Below are 12,015 nucleotides of genomic sequence, written 5' to 3'. Positions count from 1 at the left end.
ACAGACTACTGAAGTGTGTTTGTACTTGTGATGAGCGTGTGACGTGAAGACATGTTGACAAAAACTGCACCTGAGCCCCGCTTACATAAAAACAAATCTGTGAAGTGTTGTGTTTACATGCCTTTGTATCCGCGGCCGCACACACACACCAGCTGATTGGTATTAGGCAGAAGGTAACAGCTGTCCGCAAACTGGCGTCTGCTGCGTGGCCCATCAGGACACATACAAGGGCGACAGTATCCGCCTGAACCCAGCTCTGGGTCACCATGGTAACCGCTCAAACACCTGGTAGCAGAAGAAAAGGTGTTAAGGGATCCTTCAGTTTAGATCTGGAAGGAAAAGGCTAGTAAAAATCAACTGTTTCTGAGAGACACCTGAGTACTGAAGAAATGTCTGCCCAAACTGCAACGTCCCATATAGCTGCATTCATATAATTTTGCCTTAAAATTACATCGGATAGACTCAGTTCAACACAGGAGAGAAGGAGCTGGGTTTGGATGGGTTGCAAAGCGGCTTGCAGATCCACAACTCCAGCACTGTGCAGTTTTCCTCAGACAACTTAATAATAATAATAATAATAATAATAATGATAATAATAATAATAATAATCTTTATAAGCCTCTTTCTGCTGCTCAAAAACTAAATAAATAATATAAAATAAAAATGTTGCCATCCATAACTGAACATTTTGATTTATTAACTAGAAATTTCAGGATTTCTTTATTTTCAGGTCATTTTCTCAGAAGTTTGAGTTAATAGGCCAAATTCTTGAGATAACAACCTGAAACTTTAAATTATGAACGGCAAAAAAAGGAAATGGAAGTTTTATTTGACGTGTCTTCATCACTAGCAGTGTTACGCAAGAAAAAAACCCAAATGAAACGTTTATTCTTTTATTTTCAACCCTGTAATGCCAAGTGTGTCATATTTGATGCGTAAGATTTTGTGAGTTTTTTAAGATTTCTGCATGATTGGAGTGTTTTTTTCCCTAAAAAAACGGAGTAAAATGCACAATTAACTTTTCTAAGCAATGAAACTGCACAAGAATATATAAATTTCATTTCTAGAAAATAGTCTCTGTAAGAAGGTTCAATAAACACTCACTAATAACAGTGTTTATAACCCATAAACACGGTCAAATTGAATTTTCTGGTAATTCTTTAATGGTTCAGGGTTTACAGGGATAAATGACAGAAAACTGAATTAACTGAGGAAGTCAGGTTTTTTGTCCTGTTCTTTTTGTAACTGATGCTTGTGCTTATTGTTCTCATCTTTAATTCAAATTTGACAAATACTGTGGGCTAAGAAATGCTATCTTCTGCTGTCCTTATATGTTGCCACCTTTTTTTTTTTAGACATCTACACTCCTTTCCACACATTGGGGTTTAATGGTTAAATCTCCCTTTTTCCTTGACCAAGGAAATGAGTTTTGAGGCCCTTGAAAAGCTATTATACTAATTATTTTATGTTGAATCTCTATAATATCTGTCTCTACCTCACTAGTATTAGCAGATTTAAGCTACCACCACTGCATCTACATTCACATCCTCACCTCTCGCAGTGGTGTCCGGTGGTGAAGTCTCTGCAGCCCTGACACTCTCCAGTCTGAGGGTGGCAGTACTCGCTGTGGCCGTTACACTGGCACGGTCGGCAATGAGGGAAGCCCCAGAAGCCCGGCAGGCAGTGTGAACACTGGCGACCCGTGGCCCCTGAAACACACTCGCAGTGGCCGGTGGCCTCGTGGCACAAGGGGCTGACAGAGCCCAGAGGGTCACAGTTACAAGCTGTGGGGGTGAAGGGATTAGGATTAAAGAAAACATTTAAACTGAAGATGAACACGTCGGCATTGAACTTCAGCTGCACTCACGTCTGCAGCCGGCGGGGCCGAACAGGAAGGTAGCCGGGGCGCAACGGTCGCAGTTCCTGCCTGCGATGTTGTGTCGGCACTGGCACTGACCGCCACTGGGGTCACACAGGGAGCTGAGTGAACCCTGAGGGTCACACTGGCAAGCTGAGGGATGAGATTGGAGGGGAAAGGTGATGAGAGTGGAAGCAGGAACAATTTTTAACATCTTCAGATTCTGAAGATGAACTACACACCCATGGCTCCTTTGTGCAGCAAGGCAGAGGCACTGAAGATGTACTGTTTACAGATGTCGGTCATGGGGCTCTTTATGATGCTCTGGCTGTTCTCCAGACATCGATAGCGCTGGAACGTATCCCATGCTTGCTCTCCCACGTCTCCGTGGAACATTTCTAGCTCTCTGACACGGGGCATCAGCACCACCTTTAAAAACAGAGAAGAGCGTAAGGAGCTACTGAGGGCCACTATGGACCAACAGTTGGAGCTTTCACTGGCTTGGAAGGACATGAAATGTTCCTAAAGCAACTGCTTTAGAAAATGAGTGTCCGTGGTCTTAAGTTTTTACATTTCAAGAGAGCCGTACGATCTGAGCAGGACAGGTCCTGGAGTACAGGCAGGACCTGTCTGAACAGGTGTGTGTTTGTGTGCAAAGCCACATACCGAATCGATGAGTGTGTACGGGTTCTGGACGGTGCTGACTGACGAGTAGAGAGGCAGATTGAGTTGGATCGTGTAGTTCAGCCCTTTCTCAAAACACACCGGCCTCACCAGCAACACATGTCTGAAACACACACACAGAGTTAGTTTATGTGTCTGTGTGAGCATGTTCAGTGTACAGTAAATGAATGTTTTACCTGGATCCAGGTGGAAGAGAGATCGACTGCTGGTCTCCGCTCTGGAAAGAGTTACTGCAGTGACTGGAGTAGTTTGGAGGGTTGAAGACGGGGCGCTGCACTTGGATGTTCACCTCCTCCCATTGCTCCGGTAGCTGTCGACAAACAAACATACATGTGGTATTCCTTCATCGTTCCTCCGTCTTTGTTTCTGTTTGAGTGTATTTATTCAAATAAACTGTCCATAGGCTACCCTGTGTCACATGTTTCATGAAAAAGAGATAGTTGGCATTCAGGCAAAGTTTTTCCCAATCTTCTGTCCAACTTTGGTGAATGAATTATTGCCCTAGTTTCTTGTTCTTAGCTAACAGGAGAGGTACCCGGTGTGGTCTTCTGCTGCTGTAGTATTCAGACATGCTCTTCTGCATACTTTGGTTGTAACGAGTGTTTTTTTTAAGTTACTGTTGCCTTCGACTTGAAACAGTCTGGCAATCCTCCTCTGAGAACTGCCGCTCACTGGATGTTTCCTCTTACTCGGACCGTTCTCTGTAAACTCTAGAGATGGCTGTGCAGTGTACTGCTGATCTCAGTAGATCGACAGTTTGTGAAATACTCTGAGAAGCTCGTCTGGCACCAACAACCATGTCATGTTGAAAGTAACTTAAATTTGAGCTTCAGCAGGTCATCTCGAGCACATGCCTGAATGCACTGAGTTGCTGCCATGTGATTGGCTGATTAGATATTTCTCTAAACAATGGTATTCCAGTTGGCAAACAGCTGTCACATACTTCATATTTATCAACACTTATTGATGAACTAGATAACTCAGGGTTTATGTAGAGAATATTTTCATTTAATTAATGACGGAAAGGACAGGAGATTGACGTTTGCACGAGTTTTCTGCCTGTTTGTCTGCCTGCTCAAAAGATTACGCAAAAATATTCGACCAAACTTTAGGAAAATGTTCAGTAAAGAAAGAAACCATAAAAAGTTAGTGACAAAGGTTCTTTCAAAACGCCATGGAGCAATAACCGACTCTGAAATATGCAAATCATTTGTGTTACCTGTGGCTCATAGCGTATAAGGATGTCATAGTCCATGGACTCGGGAATATTGTCGATGCTGAACTCTAGATAGGTTCCTTCTGGCACATTAACGAAGCCCATACCAGTCCACGTAGGACTCCGACCTTCAGGATAGGGCCGAGGTACCAGCGTCACGCCCTGATGGGGAAACAAACGTTCACAAATCTGGAGGGAAAAAAAAGCACCACAAGCCGATGTGAACACACTCACAGGGCCGCGCTTGGCGTCCTCTGCCTCGTATATGTAGTGATCCAGAGCCATGAAGTAGTAGCCGGACTCGACCTGATCGCAGCGGCGCCCGAACATGTGCTCCCTGCACACACACTGTCCTGTGTGAGAATCGCAGCTGTGGAGAGATGGCAGGTCGGAAAAAGAAAGACAAAGTTTTACACATCCACATGCTTAAACTATTTTTTTCCTTGTTTATAATTTAATGAAAATGGTGAGATCTTCCATTAATTTCATTGCTTCCTGTTAGACATCTTTCTTCTTTAGAGGCAAAACAGCTGCACATCTTTCTGCAGGAGCTGTTCTATTTAATGGTCAATGGTAATCTCTTCTTGCCTCCATGTACAATTGTAAAATGTATTTTAATAAAAAATAACTAATATAGAAACATGCATCTGTCTAGCATAGACCTTCACTTTGGTTAAGAAGTGGCCTGAGTCACATGCAAACAGAAACTTCTGGAGGTGAAAATATGCAACCATAAACTGCAGTTCCTAACCTGGCCACTTGAGGCTGTCTTAAAAAACAAGCCAATCCCAAAGACACAAAACGCTTTACTTTACAGCAGTGAAAAAGCCTGTTTGCAGACTTATATGAAAACTGCTTTATTGGACATTTTTCCAAAAATTAAGGGTCATTTTATGCTCAAAACATTTTTGTGATGAAGGAAACATTTGGTCAGCTGGCATGAAATGACCCACTTACCTGTCATATTACTAAAACTAAACACAGATGTTTTTAATATCATTAATTACACCTACTCATTGTTGACAGCCCCGCCCTGGTCACAGTCACATGGTCTGCAGCCATCCATGTCATTGGACAGACCCCAATGCTGTGGCTGTAAAAGCAGAAAGCAGATGTTTATGAGTAATAAGCGCACTAAGGCAGAGAGGAAGGTATCCAGAGTGAGCGTGGATCCGTACCCGACACTGATCACAGTTGTGTCCTTCGACGAGGCGTTTGCAGAAGCAGCGTCCTGTGTCTGAATCACACGGCTTTCCTCCTGGCAGCATTCCCAGCGGATTACAGGTACAAGCTGCCAAAACGCAAAACGAAGCAACAGGATAAACTGCATCAGCCTGTCTGACTGTAGTTACTGTATGTTTATCTATACTGAGTATGTTTGTGTCTATTTTCATTTGAAGTTCTGTGGTATTACTATGATATTTTATTATTATTGTCTTCCTCGAACCAAATCACTTCAATTTTTTTATCCTAAAATTCCACAAATGTACATATTAACATGCTGAAATTAGGGTATATTTAATATACTATGATCTATTTGAATTTTAAAATGTAGAGGGACTTCTCTATAGATTATACAGGAAGTAAGAACTTTGTGCTGCATTATTATTTGCACAGCGGATGGATTCACATGTGTGATTTGGCTGATTTTGCACAGGATGCCCTTCCTGATCTAACCTCCCATTCATCTGGATCTGGGACCATCGACATATTTAGAGTTTTCACCAACATACCAACAACCTTAACCTTAGTTTAAGGTTTGCTCGGTTTTTCAGGCTTTAATTACGAATTAACTCACTTTATTTTGTAGCATTTTGTTTCCATCTCCTTGTGTTAACCTTTGCTTTAATATGATTTCATAAGAAAGCGTATAATCTGACTTACGCAGGCAGCCATGTGGCCCTTGTCCCAGCCCGTAGTGTCCTTGTCTGCAGTGGTCGCAGCGCTCTCCTTCCACATTGGCTTTGCACCGACACTGACCTGAGATCAGCCCGGCAATCACATCTGTCCTCGGGTCACACAGGCCACCCTCCAGAGAACCGGAAGGCTCGCAGTTACAGGCTAGAGAGAAGAAAAAGACATTAAAGAGATTAAAAAAGGAATGGACACCAGTTAGTGCACCAGGAAAACATTCAGCGCCTTAATACACAGTATAAGGCTCAATATGCCAAAGATATCAAAAATATATCATATGTAGCAGGATGTAGTTTGTAGCATCACTTCTGATATCACTAAGGACAATTTAGTAGATTTTTTGCAGCTTATTCCAAACTTACAAATTCTTTACTCTGATTTTATAACAGATGTTTTCATGTTTTCTCTCATGATAGACTGAACTGCGGTTGCGTAGCAGTGACCTACGTTCACAGACGTTTGGGTCCCTCAGGTTTCTGCTGGGGTGCTGGTAGAAGAACGGCGCGCACTGCTCGCACTGTCGGCCCAGCGTGTTGTGCTGACAGTCGTCACACACGCCTCCGCTCACGTTGCCGGACGCCACGTACACGGCCAGGTCAAAGTGGCACGACGTGGAGTGCTGGTTACACTCACACTCTGAGAAAGAAGGAAAGTGAAACGTAGACTTTGAGCACATTTCCTGTTCACATTTTCAGTGTTTTCATAACTTTACTACCAATTAAAAAGTTTACATCCATCCATCCATCCATTCGCTTCCGCTTATCCTTTTCAGGGTCGCGGGGGGCGCTGGAGCCTATCCCAGCTGTCATAGGGCGAGAGGCGGGGTACACCCTGGACAGGTCGCCAGTCTGTCGCAGGGCCAACACACAGGGACAGACAACCATTCACTCGCACATTCAAACTTAGTGGCAATTTGGATTATCCAATTAACCTATCCCCACAAGCTGCATGTCTTTGGACGGTGGGAGGAAGCCGGAGTACCCGGAGGGAACCCACGCAAACACGGGGAGAACATGCAAACTCCACACAGAAAGACCCCAGCCTGATGATGGAATTGAACTCAGGACCTTCTTGCTGTGCAGCATTTGGGGCGATCGTGGCTCAAGAGTTGGGAGTTCGTCTTGCAATCGGAAGGTTGCCGGTTCGAGCCCGGCTCCGACAGTCTCAGTCGTTGTGTCCTTGGGCAAGACACTTCACCCGTTGCCTACTGGTGGTGGTCAGAGGGCCCGGTGGTGCCAGTGTCCGGCACCCTCGCCTCTGTCAGTGCACCCCAGGGTGGCTGTGGCTACAATGTAGCTTGCCATCACCAGTGTGTGTGTGAATGTGTGTGTGAATGGGTAAAAAGTTTACATTCAATTAAAATACGCAAACCATTTTTTACCCCTGGAAGTTTCACTGCTTCCTTTATGATTAAAACATTATCCTACACATATCAATTAAGCGTTCTTTGACTGTCAGTCTCCCTGTTTGCTGTCAGTACTGTCATCATGTTTGTGGAGATCTTACTCTGAGTTTAAAGAGCTGAGAGCTGTAGACAGACTTTTCCATGTTTGTGTTCTTACTCTTGCAGGCGTGGGTGTTTCGTCCCTCAGCAGGCCTCCAAGGCAAATCGTGATAAAAGTCTTGGCAGCGCTCGCAGTTCAAACCCTCAGTGTTGTGATTGCACATGCACCGGCCATGGACCTACACACACACACACACACACACACGCACGCACACATATACAGTAATAGCTTATTACTGATTTAACCACCACAAATGTCTGATAGCCAAATATATTTGTTAATATCAGTTTATTAAAATATACGAAGCTGAATCAGGTTTCTTCAGCACTGAAGTGCTTTTTTAACATTTCAGGCTTGACAAAATTATTATAGCCTGGTTCTACTGGAGGTTTCTTCCTCCTAAAAGGGAGTTTTTCTTTCCCACTGTTGTCAAAGCACTTGCTTGTAGGGGCTCATCTAATTGCTCGGGTTTACTCTGTTTTCCTAGCCGTATTTTATGGTCTTTAGCACACAATATAAAGTGCCTTGAGGCAACTGTTGTTGTGCTTAAAAGAAATGAATTGAATTCACACACCTTCCTCGCATCATCTCATCCCCAGTGGTAAGATTTCTAAGAAAAGTCAGAATTCTGAAATTAAAAGTCAGAATGCAAAGATTAAAGTCAAAATTCTGACAAAAAAGAATTCTAAAAAAAAGTCAGAATTCTGAAATTAAAGTTAGAGTTCTGAGAAAAAAGTCACAATTCTTAAAAAACAATTCGGACAAAAAAGTCAGAATTCTAAGATTGAAGTCAGAATTCTGAGGAAAAAGTTGGAATTCTGACAAAAAATAATTAATTAATTTTTTCTCAAATTCTGACTTTTTTCTTTGAATTCTGCTGAAGAATTCTGACAAAAAAAAATTCTGAGAAAAAAGTTGGAATTCTGAGAAAAAAAGTCAGAATTCTTTTTTTGTCAGAATTCCGACTTTTTCTCAGAATTCTGAGATTAAAGTTAGAATTTTGAGAAGAAAGTCAGAATTCTGAGATTAAAGTCAGAATTCTGAGAAAAAAGTCAGAATTCTGACAAAAAAAGAATTCTGACTTTCCCCCCAGAATTCTGATTCCAACGTTTCTGACTTTAATCTCAGAATTCTGACATTTTTCTCAGAATTCTGGAAAGCAAGAAAAAAAGATGTGCCCACTTTTTTATTTTCCCGTGGCCCTAATCCTCTTCCGTAACTCACTGATAAACACCATGAGATCCAATTTATTAGACTTATTGCATGCTTGTTTCATCATTAAATTAATTCTTTTAGGTTATTACTTTGTGTCATGGTCTGCCTGAGCAGAATAAGTTTAAATTAGATTTAAAAATGGCAAAAATGGTGTTTCTCGCCTTTTCTTTATATGCCTGTGTGACGTACCATGCCCTCTGCACTTGTCGGCGCTCCATCAATTGGGGCACACTCGGAGGCGTGCCCATAGCAGAAGCAATTTCCCCGGACGACCATGTCATAGAGGGCGTAGTAGTACTTATCCTTCACCTCGTCGCTGGAGTCGAGCAGGTTGTCACCCAGAGTGTGGAGCTTCATGAACTTCGCCCTGAGGTTCGTGATCTTCAGCATGTCTGTGTACACACAGGAATGCATTATTAAAATGGTTACACACGCACACACACACACACACACACACACACACACACACACACACACACACACACACACACACACACACACACACACACACACACACACACACACACACACACACACTGTTTTACAGGGAGATTAGTATCTCGCCCGCAGACATCTGTGAAAGTGTTTCATTAAATCCAAAGCATCTATGTTTCAGTCAGGATCACTTTCATCACATTGAGAATATTACTATTATTAATATTGTTATTATTATTATTATTATCATTATTGCATCTGCATTGAACAGTATTGTGTGGGATAAAAATTAACACAGAAACAATAAGAAAAAGAGCAACTATATTTTAAGTGGGTTGCAAAAGGCTTGCAGAGGCAGCAGAAGCTGCAGACTGGCTAAAGCTAGCCAGTTGGTGCACCCAACGTAAGGTTACTAATGTACAAACAGAACTGGCCCTTGAGCGCCAGAGTTTTAAACTTTGTGGGAATATTTGTTTATTATTTAAAGTCTTTGTGTTTTCAGGTTGTAGTATCAGTATCAGTAGGTGATTTCCTGTTTTATTTTGACATTCCTCAGTTTACTTCCCTGTTGTTTTTCAATATGTGTTCTAAAAGTCTGGATTTCTATTTTTGTTTTCTTGGATTTTTGAACGGTTGTTTTTTTCCACCATTAAAGGTGTGCTTTCTGTTTAATCCGTCTCCCTGTAGAGTCTTGCTTGTGAGTCCAAATTCCTGCAAACTATGACACATTGGCCCCACGTATAGCGCTCCAGCCTCCCACCAAGAGAGTCTGAACTAGGACTGACCCTTCTTTTGGAGTTTGACTCTTCTCCTGCATGAATTTGCTCCAAGAGCTCCAGTTTCCCCCGCTGTGTTAGGTTAATGCTGCCTGTCTTGCCTGCAACATACTCAGAAGAGATTCTTCATCACAACCCTTAAAGTCTCAAACTGTGAGTCTCATTCCTGTCCATAAAGGCTCAGTGATGTCCTGCTGTGTTAAGTGCACAAGGGCATTTTGAGCCCTTGATACACACGCAAGTCTCCTTGACAACACAGCACAGTTTATATCACTGTGACATTAAACACAAGGTTTCAGGGGACAAATTGCATGTGCTTTATTTATTTAATTGAAGTTATGCTCAATTCTGAAAGTTGGACAGAAATATTTCCACTTTTTCCCTTCCCTCCATAAGACCGGAGGCGGAAAGATTTACAGATAAAATGCTCAAGTTTCACAGCCATGAAGAAAGTGAAAATGCAAACTACATGGTCCCAGACCGCAGCAGTTGTTTGACTCGAAACAATTTTAATCTCCACATTTCTACTTTTCTTTTACTCAAAATTAACAGTAATATTTTTTTAAATTTCACTTTCGAACTAAATTAAAAAGAAAATGCTGATTCCATCAGCTTAAAGTACTAATAGAGGACCTGCTGAAACTGTACCAGAGTCCATGAACGAGTCAGTATTTTGGTTTTATTTCTTCTCACTGATTTCAGAGTTTCTGAGCGTGAGGATACCGCCGCAGTTCCTTACACACCCACAGCGGTTACCATGTACTTAACATGAGCCAACTGCATGTGTGTGCGATCAAGGAACAGAGGCAGTGTGTGAGGTTACAAAGTCCAAGTTGCTTCCACCTGAGAAATTCTTTCCAGTGTTGGTCCTGTCTGATCTCTGACGCCTGCAGATCTGCTACAGGTAGCTCAACAACTGCTGACTAAAAGAAATCATTCTGGTATCCTTCTGTGGTACGTTCAGAGTCTCACTCAGGTTAAATCTTTCATCAGTTTCATATTGGTTTTATATAAGTTTCCTGTAATCTGGTACTAATTTGATATAAAAGAGTGGCTGCATTCAATTAAGTAATTTCGGATTAACCAGTTTTATTAGTCAGAGATGCTGTGACACAATCATCTAGCCATCACTTGTCAAACTCGCTCAAATCCTTACACTTTCCCATATTTCCTGCTTCTAAAACATCGACTTTGAGGGCAAAATGTTCACTTGCCCCTAATTTATCCCACCAGCTAACAGGTGCTGTGATGAAGAGATGATCACTTTACCTCTCAATAGTCATGATGTCAGTGTAAGCATATTTACAGCCTGGTTTCTGCCAGGATTTTTTACCTTCTGAATGGTAAAATTACCTGCATTGATTAGATTTTTTCCCCTCAAACTTGGCATGAATCATCTATTTACTCATATGAATCCATTTCAGATTTTAAAAGAGAAAGCTTTATCTTAAAGGGTCACAAAAGTAAATGTTTGAGTTTCTAAAACCAGAAGCAGCTCACTCTGTATCCTTGTGCTGTAGGGGTCGTCAATGTCAAACGCGGGGTCCAGCACTCGAAAAATCACCTAAGAGACACGAGGGGGGAAAGGTAAGAACTAAAAATATGGAAAAGTTTGTTTTCAGAGGGAGGGAAAAAATGCAAACACAAACTAGCCTCTCCCTCAGTGGATGGTTCGATATCAGAGTAGCGGGAGTCGCAGATGATGTCGTCCACTCTGACCATGGGCCCGGTGAAAATGCCAGGGAAGGTCGAATTGCAGTCGTAGGCAAAGTAACGATAAACCTGCCACGATTTTCCGTTGTCCATGGAGCGCTCGATCATCATGGCAGCCGGCCGAAACGTCTGCAGGCAGATAAAGACCAACAGGCATCTTATTACTGTAACTGATACGACTGTTTCTTTTATGGCCACTGCATCACTCACATATGAAAAATAAATAAAATGATATTCTGCCTGAAGACTGGGCGGAAATCTACTGACGTCTACATTAAGCCGTAATAAGGGAACATTTTTTCTAGTGTTTGGGGGTTTTTTTTATTACATAAAAAGGTTGAAATAAAAACAATTTAACACGTAAGAGTGATTCTTCAGAGGACAGAGAGGATGTGTTAATCTCCATGTTTTTTTAAGCATCTTTACTTAATCTGGTATTTATAGTGACATGTTTGTGTGCCTTATGTTTAATATAAAAACGTCACTCTAAAACTTTTTTTATATGATGCATGTGACGGTGAAAAACAGATACCCACCTTATTTCAAATTATTTGGAATATTTTTTCGTAAGATTTTGACACCATAGTGGCATTTAACCAATATTTTAATAAAATATAGCCTACATGCACATTTTCTGTAATAGTTCTCTGTTTAAATCAATTATAATTTATACATAATAAGCTAAAATAAACTAAATTA

The 12,015-nt window shown here is 41.7% G+C and overlaps 1 protein-coding gene across 2 annotated transcripts in view; it reads right to left on the bottom strand.

Moving 5' to 3' along the window:
• Nucleotides 1–12,015, bottom strand: part of lamb1b (laminin, beta 1b) — a 31,536-nt gene that overhangs the window by 12,126 nt on the left and 7,395 nt on the right. Inside the window, exons 5-20 of one of the 2 annotated variants that reach the window (XM_026147046.1) lie at nt 11,257–11,445; nt 11,104–11,167; nt 8,582–8,784; nt 7,235–7,355; nt 6,120–6,308; nt 5,643–5,819; nt 4,937–5,049; nt 4,772–4,851; nt 3,993–4,128; nt 3,762–3,920; nt 2,719–2,852; nt 2,525–2,645; nt 2,101–2,287; nt 1,868–2,011; nt 1,553–1,784; nt 122–285 (exon numbers count right to left, since the gene is read on the bottom strand). In XM_026147046.1, the coding sequence (XP_026002831.1) occupies nt 122–285; nt 1,553–1,784; nt 1,868–2,011; nt 2,101–2,287; nt 2,525–2,645; nt 2,719–2,852; nt 3,762–3,920; nt 3,993–4,128; nt 4,772–4,851; nt 4,937–5,049; nt 5,643–5,819; nt 6,120–6,308; nt 7,235–7,355; nt 8,582–8,784; nt 11,104–11,167; nt 11,257–11,445 (2,413 nt within the window). Of the gene's footprint in view, nt 1–121; nt 286–1,552; nt 1,785–1,867; nt 2,012–2,100; nt 2,288–2,524; nt 2,646–2,718; nt 2,853–3,761; nt 3,921–3,992; nt 4,129–4,771; nt 4,852–4,936; nt 5,050–5,642; nt 5,820–6,119; nt 6,309–7,234; nt 7,356–7,751; nt 7,784–8,581; nt 8,785–11,103; nt 11,168–11,256; nt 11,446–12,015 lie in introns of those variants that run through there. The other variant, XM_026147047.1, reaches the window with a different exon arrangement.

This window comes from Astatotilapia calliptera, chromosome 17 (assembly GCF_900246225.1).
Source record: "Astatotilapia calliptera chromosome 17, fAstCal1.2, whole genome shotgun sequence".
NCBI lineage: Eukaryota > Metazoa > Chordata > Actinopteri > Cichliformes > Cichlidae > Astatotilapia > Astatotilapia calliptera.
The sequence above is the reverse complement of the archived record's forward strand: the minus strand, read 5'-3'. Positions and strand labels throughout refer to the sequence as shown.